We start from the raw sequence: 22,196 nt of genomic DNA, 5'->3' as shown, positions 1-22,196 counted from the left end.
GGTAGCCTAGTGTTTAAAATATTGGAATGAGAGTCAATTACATAGATAGACGAAATAAATTATTCCACAATTGTCTTTTGACCTTAAAAAATCACATTATAACTCCTCAAGAAACTGAAGACGTGCAAAAACATACACTTACTGCTCATGTTTTGTGGTTTAAATGATCTATTTCTGTCTTGGAAAATATCATACAGTTTTGCAATGCCTAAAAAGAATTTAATTTGCAACATACACGTTCAGTACATCAACGTCTAACATACCAAACCGGAAGGTGTAATGCAACTTTTATATTGCACAACTTGTAAACAGCACTTATCACACTCCTGGACAACACACCTATCAGCTAGGATGTCACATGTCACAGACGACACTAAGTGCAGGTGTCACGGCACGGAAATAGGCCGCGTCACGGCGAATTACCGTCACAAAATAACTATAATTTCTACACGAGTGTCGTCCCGGACATTAGACACGGACAATTTGTCGGCGGTAATTAAAAGCAAACAGGGGACGCGCCTTGACACATGCCACTCGCGGCGGGATTTTATCCCTGTTTTGGGGTAATTGGGGTCGATGTTGGGTAATTTACAGGTTGTCTAAGTATGGGACTTGATCTTCGATGTGTGACACAAATACCACTCGCAGATTGGTGGATTTTATCTCTGATGTGGATAATTTTGGGAAATTTATATGCTAGAAATTCATGGGCTAATATGAGATTTTCCTTTTGATTTAGGGTATAAAGGGGGTAACTAGGTGGAGGGGTATTAGGTGATTTATATTTAGTAAAACATACACTCGAGGACTAATATATGTTTTATCCCCGACGTGGGATTATTTGGAGATGCTGTTGGGTAATTTATAGAATTCAAGTGAGGTATTCAAAGCTGAGAATGGGATTTTGTCCCTAGTGAGGTGTTTTGGAAATAATTTGGGATAATTTATCAGATAAAAGAAGCCATTAACCTCTTAAAAATATATTTAAAAAACAACTAAAGTTACAAGGTTTTATTGACATTTTGTTGACATAGAAATCTCTAGGCCACTTTTTACATGAAAACATTACCCTTACGACGTACGTGGCTTATACACAACTATCATCAAACGCATACTTCCTTTAGGCAATTAAAATCGCATCAAACATTCATAGAAACGCAGGCGACAAACGATCAAAGCATCAGAGCGTAAAATTTCAATAACGCACACAGGTGCGCCTCTTGTGTAACGATTATTTAATCTCTGCCGCCAATAATTGCCACCCGGGGCCCGCATGCTAAGTAGGCTATCTGGGGGCACCACAATCTAGGGAGGGGGGCAACACAATCTCAAAATCAATTTCCCCGTGGGATCCGCAGCGACTCGTCCAATCGGTTTTCAAGCACGTTTCAAAAATCAACTTTCCAGGTCGAGGTGACCCTTCGGGCGAGTGACACTTGTCGAATTACGAGCCCCCCCCCTTCCCCTCGGGGGCCGGTATCAACTCATCGCGGAGTTTTCCCGCGGGCCCGCGATCGGACGCGCCTTTTTTGGCGACACTGATTTACCTGGCGACAAATTACTGAGTCCTCGCCCGCGGCTGAAGCGTCCGCCCAGGGAAATTATGTTCTTCGGACTCATTATTTATACTTTATTACGCCTCATTAGTTTAGCCTCATTTTCTTAAGGCAATTTGAGTGGCAAGGTTGACTCGAGGATAATTTGGAAGCAGGCGAATGTGCGGTTTCGATTGTGTACATTTAAATTGCCATGTTTTAGTTTTAATTTGTTACTCGTACTTGACTCAGCTTCTAGAAAATATTTAAGTAAGGGTTTTAACCATTTTGTACTCCATTTAGCAAGGGTCCGCTGAAGGTGGACTTTTGGTATTGGAAGATTCTTAACCAAAAATTATAAAAAAACTGCAAATTTTATTAGTTTGCTGAACACAAAAAATTCAAAATGAACATTGAAAATGCACAATCTACCAACATTATTTCTATTAAGGCATCCCTGTATAACAACCCTATCCAATAATATAAAACATTTTTGTTACTCAACCAAACTCTTTCTCTTTTTTTTTTTTTTTTAGGATATATCAAACCTAAATTACACAAACTATAAGCTTCTCCAACTTTCATCGACTGTTCTAAACGTTGCTTGAACGAAGTAGATTAATGGGTGAGTAAATTGGTTTTACGCGCAGTCAAAATCCCCTCCTTCCAAAGCTGTGACAGGCGCTAACTGAGAGAGGCCAAGCCACGACATTAAACAAGATATTTTGGTTTGTTTGTGTACATACGGCTCGGCCCCAGCCAGGCCAGGCGAGCTACGGAATTAGCACGGCGTTCTAGGTAAGGTGCATAGGTGGAGACAGGAGTCGATTAACGTGTAGAGTAAAACAACACGAATGCATTGATCAACCCAACTTTTATAGAAGAAATTGTGTTTACGTAACAAATATGTATAAGAAATTATGGTCAACAGATTTGTACTTGGTGCTGTTTAAGTATGAATATCGAAGAGTCAAATTTTAATGAAAAAACTTCACGTTACCAAACAAACACACATCGTGTACGACAAGTCGCCAAACAAACAAACAAACCACTCATGTACAACGACACGTCGTCAAACAAACACAGCTCGTGTACGACACGTCGCGTCGCCACGGAGGTTCCACTGAAATGATACCTCAAAACCGGTCAGCGGTGGATCTACTTTTCAAACAAGAGAACACATTTCGTGGCGTTGTGACACCGAAGCCCCGGAGCCCCCTCCCCCTCAAAACGCCCACACTCTCGTGTTAATCATGATTCTCTGTGAAATGAAATGTCAGAAGTGCCGCCGCCAAACCAGTTTCCTATCTGCATCTCGACCGCTGCTGCCCGCGTCCGTGAGAACATGCAGTGAAGCTCGGTACTTAAATATTGATTTGTGCTTCGGCTGTAATTGGAGAAAGGTGTACTTTAAGGTGTATTGATGGGTAAAGTTGATAAAGAGGCTTTTGTCTCCGAGGACGACATGGAGGGGTTGACCTGTAAACAATTTGACGAGAGGAAACCTTTGACAGCTGATAAGCTGGGTACGTCGATAAGTGTGCATCATTTAGTGACTGGCTAGTCATTGGACACCCTGTAGGTGTAGGAAATCTAATGTTAACACAGTTACGCCTAATCTGTGGAACGTGATGTTTAGATTCCAGTAAATAAAAGTAGATTCGATTTATTTTATATCAACTTCTTCAAAGTAAAATTAACGTCTTACTGTCCAGATAGTTACTCATACTGTTTTAATACTGCCTGCACTAGTGCTAAATATTATAGGCCTATTACAAGTATGCACGTGTTGTGACTTAGCAATGTTTAGTCAAAGGTTCAACCTTATACTTTCAACCAGCAATCTCCGGGTAATCAAAATGATCAACCTATCAGATGATCTAATGATCATATGATCATGTCGGACAGGCAAGACATGACAAATTTATGGTCCGCAAGACACCGACATCGATCAAAGGCTTTTACGTGATTGGCGGAAACTATCAGGGATTGTGGGTAATGTTCGAAGATCACAGGACAACATCTAAATCATCATTGACAGGAACATTATATTTAGGGCGTCTATCGACAATGTTAAGATCATATCCAAGAAATTGGTGATGACAATTATATTTATGGCAACTTCCAAAATCGAGTGCGAAAAGAACTCTTTTCTACATTACATTTTGAAACCTACGAAGAACGTGTTTTGCAGCCATGGCTGTGATTGTATGATACATGTTGTAATGTTCTTTTGATAATGGATGGCTCAAAGAAAATTACAAGTACTTTCGAAAAAAAAAAAGTTACACCTTTCTAGGTTTATCATATTTCTCAAACAAAATATCCACACAGAACCAGCGCTACATTCGGCTTATTTGATTTATATTACCTCCAAGGCCACAATGGTTCAAATCGCCCGTTCCGCACGTCATCGCTTGGCCCGTTTCCAGCGTACCATCAATACTCGCATCATACAGGTCGTATACGTCCGCGTTCCGCACAACACTTTACGGCCAGATATTTTATTAGGTGACACTGTCGCCATTTTACAAGTTTGTTTATTAATCTCAGCTGTTTATTCAGGTGCAGGGTTTATGGTTGCGCGTTTACAACTGTGTCGACTCGATTGTGTATTTCAAGTTTTACGTCTCCACTTTTTACGGGTCGTGTTATTAATTTAAACCTACTTGTGACATTCTACACACTGTAAGTGCACAAATTGTACCGGAATGACTTAACTTGCAAAAATCCCTATAAAATGTATTATAGGTTGTGTTATTAATTAAAACCCACTTGTGGCATTCTTCGTGAGTGTACAAATTGTATGGAAATAGCTCATAGAACCTACAAAAAAGTTCAAATGTATTACGGGTGGCGTTGAATTTAAACCACTTTTGGCATTCATAAACAGTATAAAGTTGTTCACGGTTCACAACATAGCTTGAGCTTGTTTGTGTTTATTGTGTGTAGTAAGGAGTTACAGTGTGTGGAAGAATTTAAAAATAATATTTTAAAAGCGATAGTTAATTTCTGTAATTATTAAATTCAACGAATACAATTACAGAAATTGTATGGATAATAAACACAAACAAATTACGGCACTGACCTGAAGTTTTTGAAAGTTCCGTTTAAATTTTGTTAAGATAATGGTTTACATTAAGGCCAGTGACTTCATTTGTTTATGTTTGTGAAATGGTCCATAGCGTTTCTGTCCTAATACTCGTGTTAAATCCTGTAAACGAAATCGCTAGGCCTACTTCATACTCTTAGACCGCTCGTCATGTTTTTGTACTTCAATTCAATTTGTACTTTAATTCAAAGTTCGAGATATCATTTGGCTCTCAATGTAGAGAGTTCTACTATACATAGAAGGTTCTCTACGCATGAGAAATCCAACATTTCTTTGTTGCTCACAAAGTTAAAACTATAATTTTAAAATGGCTTCCAAAATAAGGTGCACCTATTGCCAAGGAAAAAGAGACCGCCGACCTCTATACAGGGTGAATAAAAAGAAAAAACTACCAACACTATTATTCCGTTGAAGAGTAGTAAGACAGAGGTTCTGCCCTGCATTCACTTTACCAGACATGCAGAGAAATGTAGGCATTTGGCAAAAAAAATATACTCGTTCACATTACTGTAAACCATACAGCAATTTGAAAAGATTATAGAGCACCGGCATTGACATATTCTTTGGATACTGAGCTGAGATCCCCACCTGATGGTTCCACAGACTTGTAACAATTAGACGTTTCATGCTGCAACGGGGGGAGAGCGCAGCGAATTGTCGACCTGGCGCCGGACTTTACACCGGTTATGGCTTAATGTTTTATGCATGCAGCCTTCATTTTGGACTCCTGCGGATCCTGAATGTCCATAGTCTGGTGTAATTATTACAATAATAAAATCATTCTTCATAATCATTCGTATTTCATGCTCCAATACTTAACAACTGCGTGAATTGTCATTTTAAAAACAATAACAGTTTATTGTGAAATAAAGTAATACTTCTGCGTGTGAATAAGAGGTTATGTATATAAAATCTTATTTTAAATAAACTATATTTGTTGTATATTAATTTTTTTGCTATGATTTACATTGGCAATCAGACTATTCTACAGTTTATAAATCAGCCTAACAAGAATTTAACATTCGTTTATTTATAAGCTACCTCTAAATGCATCATCATGGTACAACCTTCCATCATCTTTATCAGGCCTATTTACATCCCAAGATAACTTTACCGTTGGCTTTTCAAACTGAAATTAGACATTTTGTGCACTATCACAATATCTGAAGAATGTGTTTCGTGTCCGTTTGCGATGTACTAATTTCAATCAATGTTTCCCAATCAGTATTTTACATTATCATTTTACTTGGTAGTTATAAAGGTAAGTGAAACAACACTAATTAGATATTAAACGCTGAAACGATCTTTACGAAAACTGGAAATAAACTTAGGCCAACATTAGAACTTTCTTTTATGTGATTCATAACTATAACAAATAGGTAACTTACAAGGGAAATACTTAGTGGTATTAATTAGAGATTTATTGATTTCGGATAGCAATAAAATAGATTTAACAGTGAAAAATACACCAATATTTCACAAATTCACGCATTTATATTGGCACACAAATTAAAAAAGGAGCAAAGTGGTGTGTATAATCGTATAATCCAAGAACTGAACAATAAAACATTTTCTATTCCAAATTATTTACTAAATAAACTATTAATACCAACTCCACGTTGCCGGATGGAAACTGATGGCGTATCCAAGCTTCCCTCTGACATGTCACCCCATCTTAATGAATATGCGACCCAACCCTTCTCATCGTCTGATCATCCCTTTGCATATTTATTAGCGAGCGTCCCCCAAGATCTGGTTACCGCCAAAACGTACCCCCTTCCCTCCAAAACTCGTCCATTGTCTAACCTACCCCCTCCATTACCCCCCATTATGGTTGTTGACAAGCAAGCGTACTTTGGTCTGCAGTTTACTTGATGCATGGCTGAGTATATATATTTTAAAGTTAGTTTTAAATGTATTGTTTTCGGGGTGATTTGTAGTTGTACATTTTTGTTATGTTTTATTTAGAAGTGTAGAAGTGAGGTAGGTCTATACTCATAACAATTTTTTTTACCTTAATTGCCTTGAGTACTGTAATAACGTATTAGCGTATTACATTGGTATTTTAACACTACATTATTGTGGTTATACATATTGTATTGTATATTTCAAGTGGAATGCGCGTTTTAACCTTATCCCCAGATCCTGTTCTTACAATGTATGTATCTTTGTAAATCATAAACCTATTAATGTAGATATGACTCAATAATGTTCAGTGACGTTGAAACGCGTACTCAAAACATATTTAAGACGTCGGTAAAATAAAACATTTATTTCTTCATTTAATCACGCTAATTTTAGATCTTAGGTTGTAAGTTTGTTTATGTTCCTTAAATAGTTTGAAATTATTGACACTTTTATTTACGAATATAAACGTGACAGAAAAACACACTTGTTTACAGATTGTTGTGAAACAATTAAAGGCTTGAAATATTACCAATTTAGACACTATAAAGTGTAAATACGACGATAAAAATCCACCATAGATATAGCAATAAAGATGTTAACCAACAAGCATAAAACATTAAAAGAAGAAATCTGTCTAATAGTATTATAATCGATATTTTATATACTTACTTCATTAGGTTATATGGCTCTATTATTAACTATAAAATCTGTAATACCCTACTATATAAAATTAACTGTATAGAATGTGCTGTCCTATTTTGTTAAAATTAACGATGCTTTAAATTATATTTTACACAAATATCTCATAGTATCTCAGTTTTTCAAATCTTCTTTATACATTTTGAACAAAACACAAGTCTCCACTCCACATGTTTGCTAGTATTTCCCTAGAAACTAAAGACAACCGGACGACATATGGTCCGATGGTTTCTGTGAAGCTATTATTGTCTAATGCATAATGCAGTTACGTGCGCAAAACTAATTTCAAACTTCCGCGAGCGTGTTACAAAAGACGCCTTAAAGACTGAGCAACAACTGATAACGAAGAAAACTACGAGCAATTTGTCTGTTCTCAATATTACATGGGCATTGTTAGGTTTCTAACACAGTTGGCGAGCAAAACATATGTTTTGAGTGATATAATGATATTGTTTGTCTAATAAATATAGTTAACAATTTTTTTTTACGGTGCAAATCGGTACTTTTCTACTATACCGACCACAAATGATCAGTTCAGTTTGGTTGAGTTAGGTTAGGTAACCTTTTTGATGTAGACATAATCTAATCTAACCTGGTATGGTCTGTATTACAGAAAAGTACATGAAACTCTCTGTATAAATTGTTTCATAGGTAACACATCAAAATACAAATTTTTACATCTAATCTAGTTTTACATGTGTTTGATCTTTAAACGTTTTCCTATAAACGAAAGAGAATAACTCACTGTACACCTATATTTTTTATATAAGCCTACTCTGTTTAAAAACACAACTGTATTAATTGTTAACATTTACCTGTAAATTATAAAAAGACTGATGAGAATTATCATTTAAGGTATAGAAAATAATCTTTTAAATGGTAAATTCATTGAACTGTTATCACTATGGGTTATCAATCAAGGTTGACTTTTAATCGAGTTTTCCGATAACATGTAATTAAGGGTAGGTAACGTAAAACTAAAGGTATTTTAAAATGATACTTGTTATCGAGGGTCTTGCTATCGAAGTTACACTGTATACGTTTGTCAAATAGTATTCGGTTGATTGAGAGTAGCTATTAATATTGTTTAAAAAGGTAAACATAATAATACCTCAGAATATAACATTGTCGAATTGTGTCACACAATTTCCTGTACCGCAAATGTCGTTTCCGCATAATTCAAGCTGTTTAGTGTCAATTAACCCCCAGATTCAAGTTAAAGTCACACCGATTCTACTAGGTCTGCACCACTAAAACTTTAGAATACCCCTTTCTTGATCAAAATCGCTCAAACAATCCACCCCTTGATCCGGCGAACCTCCAAAGAGATGAATCTACGGAAACCAAAAGTAAACAAGAAGTCCAAAACCGGAAGTGGGGGCGGACTGGAGGGCTGACCCCGCAAAAAGGGAGCGGAACCCCAGCAAACACTGAACCCTTTGTTGCCAACATCGCCAATAATGACGAATAATACCCTCTAATTGGCCGGTCAAGGGGTTGATCTGTCAAGGGCTGCCAACAATCAATTCTTCCAGCCATATTAAAATTCCCAGCAAGCCTTATGTTCCATAAGTACTCCTCTGGAGTTAAAGGGTGCAACCCCCTTCCGCCATTTGCTTTCTGAGATTCTTGAGAAATATTTTCTAAGTGATATTGTGTGATTTAATAAAAAATATTTTATAATTGCCAAGTGAACTGTGTTAGATTTCAGCTGTGGGGTTTCCAGAGTCTATAATGGGGAGTTTTGATACAAAATACATTGAAAGGATACAAGAATACACGAAGGACTTAACAACAACTACTTGAAACTGAAACCAACCAATTTTTGGAAAAACACTCGTAATCTGAACATTCCTTGCTTGTAAACGGATAATCAAATGGTAAATTTGTAGTTGTTCTTCCCAAAAACATGTTGTGTATTTATGTTGACATCTTTCAATGTACCGAATAGTATTCCCACAAGGAATTACACCTACTAATACCTTATACAAATACGCGTTAAACTTTTGTATGTCTGCTTAAGGACTTAGTTGAATTAAGAAACCAATATGAACCCACCGTGCAACCGTCCACTACACAATTCATTAGAAACACTTATCGTCCCAACAATCCCACTACAAAACCACAAATTACACGTTTCCCATAACGCAAAGACACTGAGTTCAAGATCGACGAAGAGCGCCCGCGGCCGCGAGGCAGGTGGGCTTCAAAAACCATCTGCCTCGGACAGCTGCCAAAACCCAAATCTCCCCGTCAAAAAACGTAATAGCACCCGTAATGGAACCTTACTGGTCATCTCGAAATTGGGCTACGGCCTTTTAATAGGCGGAGAAACAGTCTGGCAAATTGGCGGGTAATAGGGCAATACATTTCGGCGGGAGATTAACCTCTATCAATTGTATATCAAACGATCTTGAACGTGATACGCCGACGTGGCATTTCGGACACTTTCGGTTAATTGTTGCCAAACAGCTGATCGCTATGATGGGATTGTTTCGGAGAATTACGTGTTTCGTTTTGGGAAGTAGGTTGCAAGGTTTCTTGATTTATATGAAAAATAACCACAATTAAATCATGTACAAAGATACATTAGGAACACAAATAGTGAAACAAAAAACTTAGAAAGTGTATAAGAAATCAAAATTAATAAAAATACATTCGTCGCCTAAACTAAGAAAACTTTTGTGATATAATATGCAGTAACATTATTTCGAACTCTAAAAGTAGCAACAAACACAATTGACCCTCAAACAATGAAGAATAATAGTATAAATTTAGACACAAACTTCAGCAGTATACTTGAGAGTATGGAAATGCTCACCTTATCAACGTCATGATCCAAATTAACTGTATACTACAAAAATCAAACCTTCATAAACAAAATTTAATTTTCAATTCTTCTATTGTGAAACCACTAAAAATCTCTTACACTATCTTCTCGTTGAAATATGTCATTTGAAACCCCCTTTACAAACCAAAATACAAAACATCATCCCGATTTGGCCAAACAAATTAACCTCTTAGATTGATTCATAGTTAAAACGTCAGTACCAGATGGTAAATCATTGCTTTGCGCTCCCACCTCATGCATATGCATGCCTCTGATTGAGCAATAAACTTATGTGACATCAGAGTTAGTAGCCAATCACAAAACCACATTGTAGATGGGTAGTCGGCGACGTACTTCAGGAGCGGACGAATAATGAACCTGTGGTAGTACTGCAGGTAGCCATCGCCTACTAGAGTATAGTATAAATTTGACTTGAATCAGTGCTTGGATTGGATATTGTATAATCATGGCCTGTGGAATAGTGACTCGAGCTTAATTAGTTAATTATAGTCTGTGTGATGGGACCTGTCTCCTGGCACAGCCTACCTCGAAATTGGCAAATAAGGCCCGAGCCCGTGTAGACGAAGGCCAGGAGACAGGTTCCGTCATACAGACTATAGCGATACCAATTCAATGAATTTACCATTTAAAATATGATTTTCTATACGTTTCATGTGTTTATGTAGTTATGGGAAAAATATACAAAGCTATAAAGTAAAAATCTTGAAATAGGCTGTCGTTCTAATTTTCCTTAAATGGGTCAACATTGTTGAATCTTTCAACTTAGAAAAAATGTAATGTTTTAGGAGGATAACTAGTTGATACATGTCTAAAATTATTGTATGAATGTATCTGAATGGTAAATATAAATAAAGTATTACTGATTCGTCCACTTATTGAAGGATAAACATTTTAAACGTAAAATCTGTTTTAATCGTAAATACAAAAATTCAAAACACGAACCTGGACTAAACTATAACCTTTCACATTTTCTCTACCCACCACAGATCTTCAAGAAAACAAAAACAATAGTCCCCACAAATATGCCAGCCAAGCACCAATTAAAACTAAACCTCTGCCATTTACCGGTAGACGAACGCTGCAGGTAATGAATACTTGGGCTGTCGACAATTGAAGACACCAGCAAGAACTGGGCAACAATTACAAGGATCAGCTGTTGTGACGACCCATTGTTGAACACGTGGGACCACCTGATTGGCTGATGGATTCATCATTGTTGCCAGTTGCCAAGACTAGTTTGATGACCACTAACATGGTATGTCTACTGTAAATTGGATTTTAAAATAATTTGTTTTCTATTGGTAGTATGGGTTATTTTATAATTGCACTAAGACTTCCAGAAGCGTAAAAATGAGGTTTTGTCACTGAAACAAGTTTTATTATCATATAGGAGAAAAATGTTTGCAAAAGACCAAGGGTATACAAATCAAAAGATAAATAGAAAAAAAACATTCACGATACCAATGAGTTTCTAAAAGCGCAAATTTTACACTTTCAACTTTCAACTTGGTTCTAAATTGGTTAATTTTATATTATCTTTGACTTTTATACTTCAGTTATAGTCTAAGGTATTATAAAAAGCTCCTGTATGAATTTATGGCTTGTTAATCATTCTTAATTTATAAATATTGTATAAAATGCTTATAACAAAAACTGTTTGTTCTAAATAGGTTCTAAAATGTTCAAATTAAACGTAGATTTGTGAATAAATTGCGGTTGTACATGTAATTATTTAGTTTTGGAATTATTTTGATATTTTTGTATGTCTTTAGTACATAAATGCTACCTAAAAGGACGGTAGAGAGGTTCAGGGACACCCTGTATAATATAAATATATTTCTTTTTTCCTCCAGTTGAAACAAAGACGTCGGTTGCCTAACTCGCTAAGCGTGCGAACCAGTGCGCACGCGTGTACAAGGATTTACTATGAGGCTGATGAAAATATGTCAGGGACACTAATGTCCGCCCAACCAGGGACATTGATGTTATAAAGTCCGGAATTATGAAGTCATTGAATTACGATTGAAAATACACTGTCCAGGTTAGTGGATCAATGAAATTATCGGTGGCAGACGAAGTTGTGAAGATAATACAAAGGACATAGGACTCACTCACACCTAATCTTGTTTTATGTAATTTAGAAACTTTTCCACATTCTAAAAAAATTACAAAATCTTACCGAAATCAATTGCAAATATTGAACAGATCATTAGTTGCCCTAGAAGGTGTGTCTTGACCCTACAGCAAGTGTATTCGTAATGGCCGCAACATTAATGATGGTCATTAATATCCTTTAATTACGTAATAGGTTAATAAATCAGCATATCATTATCTGGGCCGCTGCCGGCGCCGTTTCGACCTGGTGCTAATTGTTTATAACTACTTATCGTATTAATAACTCTCTCCTGTATACCTTATGCAGTGCCTTTTCGGGCTGAACTAGTGATTATGGTGAGAATTAGTTGTTTCGTAATTGATTAGTTTCATACCAAGTATGTTATTTTAGAAGTTTATATGAAGTTGGAATTGTGTTTATTGGAATGAGATAAATTAGTACTATCATACAATTTTATAACAACCTCTTGCGTTAAAGAGGACCAGTTTTCTTCCCCTTTAAATTTGAAAATAAGAAATCAACTTGTACAATAACTGTATGCATTTGTTTACACCTTTTCTATAACGAAAAAATCTCACAACTACAAATTCGCAAAAGAAATCATTCACACTCTGTTTTAACCAGTGACAGGTATAATTCCAGTCAGGTCCCGACTTACTACAGTTTGTGATAGACAGGCAAAACAAAAAGCTGAATAATAACGAAATTTTTACACGAACGGTCATTTACTGGTGCACTTACCCTATCTGTCATCTTTGAAAATTTTAGCTCGATCGTTGCATTTGCAGAAACATAAAAGCACGGGTCTCACTTTCTCAAAAGTTGAAATAAAAATACAATTTTGAATGCATTGTCCCCTTATGAAGTGAACTTGTTATCTAGTATCAATAATGCGTCAAATACAGCAAAGACAAGATATAAGCGGTGGCCGCGCAACACGTCTGCCGCGGCAGCAGCTGATTCTCCCGCCAAAAGAGCCGTTTTCCCGCGCTATCGATCCTGCCCCAGACATGGGCGAGACGTCCATCTAACCTACTGCCACAATAGACTCAATCAATAATACGTCTTATTGCCACACAAACACCAACTTTGGCCCCTCTCAATGGTATAACAGTTATATTGTGATTTAAAAAAAACATATCTTTTTATTTTGAACATTTGAATAGTAGGTCTAATTATTATGTTATGAAGTATAACCCTGAATTACTGAAATAACCGGAAGCAACCTTCTACTTCTGAAAATTGATCAATTAATTTAGTGGAACTATATAAATATCGAAATCACTGACCCTAAATAAAATGCTGTACACAATTGGTCTAGCCGTTTTTAAGCATATATTTTTGACACGTAGATATTCTTTACCCTACAGAAGAAAAAACACTATTTATTATACAAAATTCTGTAGATCACAGAATTAAATAGACTTATCAATTACTAAGCCTCGCATATGTGTTAGTATGCGTGTATAAAACCGTGAGTATGTGTTAGTAAGTGCGTGACAACGCATTTTCAACGCCTATTAATCCTCTATTGTCCGTTTTCTGATTATATTCGGAACGAAACACTCGACAACACTCTAACGAAGACATCTGAGCGATTCAAGAAGACGGTTCGGCTGTGTACATGCAACTTTGACCTTAACATTTGAACCAAATATAATTTTATTTCTTCACAAAAAACAAACTAAATTGTATCAGGTAATGCTGCACAATGGAGGATTTTTATTTTAAATCAATCAATTTAAAGATAACCAAAACATAATTATTTTAGGTGTGCGTGAAGAAGCAAGTATGTAAACGTAGTATATCATTGATAAAACATACTGTGCAGTGCAGTTCTTGCAATTATTGTCAATAGATCTTTCCGTAAAAACAAAAAAATTTGCTTACATGCACACTACTTTGACAGTTTAAACGTATTCATTTCTTTAAACCCTTCTAAACCATAATAAGTGAAATAGTTTTGTTAATCCGTATTATGAAATAATTATGTTATACTGTACGTGCGTGTATAATTAGAAAACCAATCAAGCTAACAACTTGCTGACCAAACGACAAGATTGTAAACCGACTCGGTGGTTTCCCACGTTGCGAAATTTGACTAATAAATTGCTCATCGAGTGTAACAGGTAATAACGTCAAGAATGATCTACTCAAGTAGTGAATAAGTAAACAGTGAATTACACTGGAATGCACCGATTTACATATCGCTGCACAAATTGGGTTGCCGGCGACGCTAACAGCGACGACCATAGAAGACCTGTTTGCCTAAACATTGCCCCGACACATGGTTAATTAACAGCTGATATTGGCGAAGAGGACCGATCATCGTCGAACATTGCCGAACTGGACCGAACATTGCCAAACATCGCCATAAACATTATTGAACATAGTAAAAACATGCAATTACATTATTGAACTTCACCGAAAATTACCGAACGAAACTGTACGACCAAATATTACTAACATTTGTCACAGACTTTTTATTGCATTGACATCACGAAATACGGGCATAAAAAAATTGTTGATTAAACATATAGATGTTGTCGTTATATTAATCGAAATATGGACGTTTTTCATGTTACTTACAAGTTAATGTTTAAAATACAGCGTAAAAGGCGTTGGTCATCCCATGGAAGTATTCAGATCTCAGAGAGACATGTTTTACACTCTACTTGACGAGTTAAAACAACACGAAAAGAACACGATGATAGGTTTTTTAATTACTTCCATAGTCTCAAACATCTTTCAACGATCTTACGAATAACGTTAGACCACTTGTACAAAATTAACCCGAATTGGGTAACTGGCTCGACATTTGATCCCAAGGAATTGACTGACACTTAGTTAAGGAAATTTTTAAAAATTTTCCATATTTTAAAGGGTATTTAGGTCTTAGTACAAAATCTACATTTTCAATTAGTATATATTTTTTAACAGTTTACAATGATTCATCGTGGGACTGAATTCCAACATTTTTCACCGTACACTGTATGTTTGCGTGAGAACCGTCCAATATGGATATCCGGAATAGCTACAACTATGACCATCGATAAATAGACCGCCAATTCCTAGAATATCATTGTGTGAACCACCGCGGGTCGCGAGTCACAAGCCTCCAAAACCCCAAGCTATTTCATTTTACTGACAAATAACAGAACATGACTTAGCCAGAATGATTTGTCATCAGTGTTAACGACAATTTTGTAATTACAATTAAAAATATATGGCAAATATTAATTGTAGAATAGAAACAAGACTGTCGCCTGTATTTACGGGTAACGAATTAACTCATTTTGGAGTGGCACTTCCTTCTGCCGCCAAAATCTAGAGAACGTTTGGCACCGGCGACACTTAAGACTGCCGCAGTGCATGAGACCAGCAATAGATCCGGTTCGAATGACCAATTTTCGAAAACACCCTAAAAAATATTTTACAGCTGATTTTCAATTGAAAGCGGGGACATTTGTTATTGGAACCGACCACCACTTACGGTACCATCTATTATGTATATTAACTGTCTTGTGAGTTAACAGTATACAGTAAGTGTAAATGTAATGTTTTGTTATTAAACGTATTTTATGTTGACTTTCAATTATATTTACGACGGAAATGCAATAACAATTATATCATAATCCAGTGTAGTGCTAAGATAATTAAATAATTCAATATTCCCCACGTTTGCGATCACAACACATTTCCTCCATCAATATAAACAGCGCGACCTAATTAATTACCCCCCCACCACCAGGATAACTAATCGTCGATTAAAAGACACTCGGTTCTCACGTCGGGTTAAGGCTAACCGGTTAATGGTTAATGGTTAATGACATATTTCGCCGCGATGTTGGCAGTACCATGTAATTATAGCGGAAAGGTTGGTATATGCCTTCCGCCGGTAATCGTCGGATTAAGAAATTCCCTCCATTCTCATCTGGTCGCCGCCATTAAATCTAATGGCCCATTGGCGAGCTAATCGCAAAACAAGATATCAGACTGTTTGGACGCGCCGGGTATTTAATTATATTATAATGAACGCACAGGTATGTTTACGATGGGCGAGGTTGCGATTCTGTTAATGTATTGGTAATTTGTTAAATTATACGATATGCTTATCAGGGGTTTCGATTTTGTTAAGACACATCGACTTTTCAAGGTTAATTGTTTCGTAGGACGATTTTCGGATTTCGTGGAACCACTGCGAGAATAAGCTTTCTGTAGACCATCTGAACTATAAAATGAGTTATATTAATATTGTTTAAAACGTACGTATTTCATTGCAGCTATCGCAGTAGTGTACATTGTTTTAAAGCCAGTACCACAATAGTAACGTAATAGTATGTTACAATTTTGTATAAGGTCAACACAGATTACATTTTGTAGATATTACATTGACCAAACCAAACAGTGACCTATTCATTTAAATCATATATAATTTTAATAACCGTTATACCTAAGAGGCAAAAAGTAAAACTGTCTAGACTCTAGAGACACAAAAGCTCTATTTTAACACGCTCAAATATGTTTTTGTTTCAATGTACCAATATTTATTTCAACACCCTGCAGCGAAGCACAGTTACGAACCTTTATTTGTAATAAAAGTAAACTATGATATAGAACCTAAAAAAATTAATTTTCTAAACATTTTGAACACATTTACAACCATAAACTATTACAAAAACCAACAATCGTCCGTGAATCTAATTTAAATCACCCAATGCATGTATTTAATACTACCGTAGAACACTTAAAAACTACAATGTACTTCCAAAGATAATTTAAATGTCCAAAATATGCAGGCACTTAATTTTTAAATGGCACTCAAAAACACGAACGACAGTGTACGTCCTAAGCCATCGATGTATATACTGTAGTATCGAGTTAAACTATACAGTATACATCGATGTCCAAAGCTAATCTAAATGCCTACTCAACGAAGGTTATTTAATTTTTAAATGGCAGAATTACCCAGACGGCGAATTGGCCGGTTTCTCCCAGTATCGACATGGGAGAAACGGACAAGATGTTTATCAGTTTCCCAGGCTACGTTCCCAGGATGGCTTCCGTTGACCGGCCCAGATCTCTCGTATCCTGGGACATGTGTGTGGGGTCCAGAATACAACCGGCGAATGTGAACAGCAGTAATTAATTAACGATCTGCGATTATTTTATGTACCTGGTAGGCTAATTGGAGTGATTTTATAGCATTGGTAGATTTATATTGGATACAGGTAATGTAGTAGTTTCAAATGGAGCAATAATATATTCTATTAAGTTAAACGCGTTCCACTATATTAATTTCCAAGATAATGCTCAGTTTTAAAATTTTAGCTAACTCATGTAGGATTTTCTTCTGAATTAGTTTATTTTGTCCCAAAGGCGTTTTGTTCAAATACTTTTTAAGTAACCTACGCAAATGTATGAAACAAACGCGTACAATCATAAAGTTTTCACTGTGTGCACCATCTGTAACATCAATTATTCTCTTATAGAAAAAACAATTTTATTTCCAAGGGGATGGGTGAAATAGCTCTTACTTGCAAACTATCGCCAGCCAGCTCAATGTTTGTCCTCTTTTGACACGATGTGCAAAATAACCTTTTAGCGAACCTGTACGCAATTGCCAACTATCGGTAAAAACTAGAGTATCATGTTTCTAGCAAGACAGGTAACCGAACCCCGTGCCTAGGGGTGGAGAAGGCACGCATTCTACAGTTCACTACGCCATACTCTGGAGATGAAGTCTATCTCATCGGACCACCCGGGACCGTATGATCTCATTAGATGCAGTTGTGGACATGAGATTGAGATTGTCAGTTTTGTATCTCATCGCGGAAACCCGATCCCTTCATTGCGTGTATTGCGTGCAGAATTTGCTGTCAAAATTTGAATTTTTTAGTGCAATATCTGTGTTACTAATTTTATAATGTTTGTTTGCGTTTCATTTGAACGTGTATCAGGTATTTCGGGTAGGTTTTAGTGTTCTGTAGATTTTGTTGTCAAATTTAGAATGGTTGGAGCTCAATATCTGTGTTGCTAATTTTTACAAGATGCATAAATTTGTGTTGACATTTTTTTGATGTTCTTTGGCATCAGGCGAATGTTGAGGTTATTTGTAGATATCTACAAAAATGAGCAAGTATTTAAAATGCTAAAATTTAAAAACTGAGAATTATCTTGGAAATTAATGTGTCTCATTTGGTAAACATCATACACGTCGATTGTTATCTCAAGATAAGTTCCAAATATATTAGCTAACTACGCTAAACAAAGATTATTTGCAATGGACTGCAAAAATAATGTTGACTGATGCTACTCATTCTCATTTATAACTATTGATAGCAAAGTAATTGAATGTTTGTTAGTTAGCAAAAACGTAATTCACTGACGTTTTATCTTTCAAACAAAACGGCTATATTGTGATACAGCACAAAAACATAGGTAAACAAGTTTTCGAATTGCCAACTTCTAAAATGTTTGACAAATCACTGAAAAAAATTTTCAATTGAATTTCGATCAAATTACAGTCATTATAACGATATAGTGTAGATTCAGTAATATTAGTTAAGTAAATCGTATAAAATCGAGTTATACATTACAATAGACACCCCTAAAGTATACATTGAACTTGAAACACCGAACACAAAAATATATTTTACTAGCAAACTTTGATTCAATTACAAAAATCTTTATCGTAGCAAAGGTCGATTTTTAGTTACACCAGGTTAAGTATGACGTTTAAAATCAACTGATGTGTGCTAAAACATAACATACAACAAGTTTTGGGGGGTTGCAGCTTGAAGCCCCAAAGTTTTAGGAGGCGCTGATGTCCCGAACTTCATCGATGTTGTTACACCAAGCGTCGATAGACTACCTTCTGTTTACAGTGGCTATTTACAAACCTGCAAACCGATCGTCATTATCCATTTCGGTTTGTTATGGATCTTTAGGAGAATCGGGAGCTTCAAAACAACGGTATTTACAAGGCAAAGCCAAGTGTACGAGAAGTTAGTGATACGAGGTTATTGAAAATTTAGAGGAAAATTCAAATTAAATGTTATGTGGTTGTGATATAAGTGCTTACAATAGTTCATGGTTTGGAATTTAATATTTTAATATTTAATACTAAGGTGTTTGTGTTACTTTATTTATGCATAACACGGTGCTGTAATGTAGGAGAAAATAATAATATATCCACCAATTACAGTTTAGTTAGTTCATACTTAGGCTAAATCTTAAAATTACTAGATGTTGTTTCAAGATGTAGCGAATTTTATATAAATTACGAAAGGTTATAATATATTTTAATTGTCATACAATTTTGAACTCAACAGATTGTAACAAATTGATGTGTGTTACTCTATTGTTAACTTTTACTGTAAATTATGTACCGGTAAGTTAGTAGTTTTAATCCCCTCAAATTCTATATAATTAGCCCGAAAAAAAGTTATCCCTAAATTCACACATACTGTACCTAAATGCTTATTACCTTTCATGGGTACGTTTTTAGGTATAAATTAACACTTGGAACATTTTATTCCTATTAAATTTCTAAGGTTTTGAGAGAAATCGAACGATGATAAATTTGTATTAAATTGCTCTGGAACGCTGTGTATTTTTAAAATTTTATTGAGGTAAAATGTTAGTTATCATTATACTTAACATGTATTGTGGATGATTTAAAACCTGCATTTAGCACAACATTTTCATTTAGAGTTCAAAATGTTATATTAAACTTTTAAAATTCAAGCTTGTACTGGTTTTATTTGAACGTTTTGCCGATGCAACGCTCGGATTACGACAAATTTCAAAATTCATACGCGTCAAAATTCCGCTATAGCAATTTCAAGTATTATATAATCATTCATAATTTGATACACGATAAGCAAGCCGTCCACAATTCACCTATATCCACGGGGCTGCAATTTTCTTGTAAACAAATATTGTATACACAGCCATAACGATTTCGCGGTCGCCAACATATTCGACAAGATCACCGTCGATTATAAAGTGATTAGTATAAGAAGAAAGTAATAAGTCTTGTAGCAGGCTGATTTTATCACAAACCGGACTATCTGGTGAGCCACTGCCATTATAATAAACAAGAGCAGTTATTGCGACCGGCCTTCTTGATCGCGATTATTTATATAGAGCATTGTTGCGATTCGTCCAATCGCCGACACATCTCCGAGATTCAAAAGGCCTTGGAGTTTTTGTTTTGTCGCTTGAGTTGTATTTGAGATGATTTTGAAAGTTATCTGTGTAATTTATTTAAGGTTAATCGTAAAATATTGTGTGCATTTATTTTGTTACACTTCTCTGCAGTTCAAGTATGAACTGTACATACATTTTGTTTATTTAGACCCTATTTTATGATTTTTAAGATACAGAATTAATAATCCTGGCGTGAGTTCTTCGAACAAAACTAGTTGTGAGCTAAAAATGTTTACCGATTAGTGCTAGTTCTAAACTATGTTAGAGAGGCAAGTAAAGTTAATTTTCATAAATATAGAATATAGGTATATAGCCTATCTAATTCGTTCCTACTTTTAATAGTGTCATAGTGAAGAAAAGAAAATTGATATTTAAATAACTGACGAGCATATTACCGATTTATTTCCTACAGAATATTAACCCATTCACAATTAATTGCAACAATAACAAAAGTGATTTTTACGGTTCGGTGATGCGTAAATAACGTTGTTCTTCGAAAGATAGCAAATATTACCTAATTTCGTTTTCTGTTATTGTTTTCCTACGATTAACGAGCAGTAACCCCCAAATATTATAATCAAGCAACAACCATTTTCCTACGGACTGGGACCTATGTATTGTAGGCCTAAACTGTAGTTTTGCAAATCGACGAATTCCATTACCTGATAGAAATTGCACATTTGGAATCAATAAATTCAAATTCTTCACTCACATTGAGAGGTCCCGGCATCCTCGGCGGTTTCCCCGGGGGCACCAAGTAGTCGGGGAGTTTCCCATTCATTTCTCCCGGTTTCCCAGAGTTTTCCCCAGAGTTCCTCCTCATCTGCCTCCTTTGCGACCTCATCGCCTCCATCTCCAACTCCAGGTGCCTCAACTCCACCTCGGCCACTTCCGGTCTCCTAGGACCCATGTCCGGTCGTCCGAGGAGTTGGTTCAAGTCCTTATAGTGGAAGTTGTTTCCCCAGTTGAACTTGTCAAAGTTCAACATCTGGGGTTTGTCCGCGTCGCTCTTCTCGTTCTTCACCCTCTCGATGGTCAGTTCGTCCCTGTAGCGCCCCCCTGGCTCGAACACTCCCCCCTTGTGCCCCTCGGGCGGTCCCAGAAACGTCGGGACGTTGTTCTGCATCAGTAGCATCGGGGGTGCAGAAACACTAGGTTCATTTTGAAACTGTTCACTATTGTATTGGGTTAATATTTATTGCACATGTTTTTGATCCACCACTGTTTAACCACCTGAGTACCTACTACAACCCTTACACAGAATATTCAATATCGAATTTTCGTCACCTAAACAACACAAATATGAATCACTTATTAAAAATATTCCGCAAAAACATGTTTAGAACGCTTTAGATTAGTCTTATCTATTCCACTATCACTGATACGCCGCACTTGTTAACCAAGTCACATCACAACACAAGTCGATCACTATACAGCGGTGCGCGGTGCGCTAACTACGACAATTTGGCACTGTTTAGATAAAACGAGCCGAGCGGGACGGAGCAATGCGTTCGTAAATTGGTGAAGAAAAAAACTGACGTATATCGAAGGTGAGATGGATGAGTGACACGGCCGCCGCTAGGTAGCAGCACAGTCGCTCCCTCTCTCTCGCTCCCCCCTCCACCGTTGCGCGCCGTCGACAAAACAACATAACCCTTGCCTCTATTTGAGCACCCCTTATTTGGAACCAAAGAAATCGTCAGCTCGTCTTTTTGTTTTGCTTCGTGTTTTGTTTGGACCTCGCCGGCGCTCCCGACTCCT

General features: G+C 36.3%; 1 protein-coding gene across 3 annotated transcripts in view; it reads right to left on the bottom strand.

Moving 5' to 3' along the window:
* LOC129003778 (zinc finger protein basonuclin-2-like) overlaps nt 1-22,196 on the bottom strand; it is a 148,069-nt gene that overhangs the window by 114,209 nt on the left and 11,664 nt on the right. The window contains exon 1 of one of the 3 annotated variants that reach the window (XM_054432078.1): nt 21,148-21,311. The exons of the other annotated variants lie outside the window; for them this stretch is intronic. Within the exon in view, the coding sequence (XP_054288053.1) occupies nt 21,148-21,288 (141 nt within the window). The 5' untranslated portion in view covers nt 21,289-21,311. Of the gene's footprint in view, nt 1-21,147; nt 21,312-22,196 lie in introns of those variants that run through there. 3 annotated transcript variants of the gene reach the window in all.

The sequence above is a fragment of the Macrosteles quadrilineatus genome, unplaced genomic scaffold (assembly GCF_028750875.1).
Source record: "Macrosteles quadrilineatus isolate MER2022 unplaced genomic scaffold, UCM_ALF_1.0 Scaffold_9__3_contigs__length_116548681, whole genome shotgun sequence".
In the NCBI taxonomy this organism is placed as follows: Eukaryota; Metazoa; Arthropoda; class Insecta; order Hemiptera; family Cicadellidae; genus Macrosteles; species Macrosteles quadrilineatus.
This window is presented reverse-complemented; position numbering and strand designations above follow the sequence as displayed.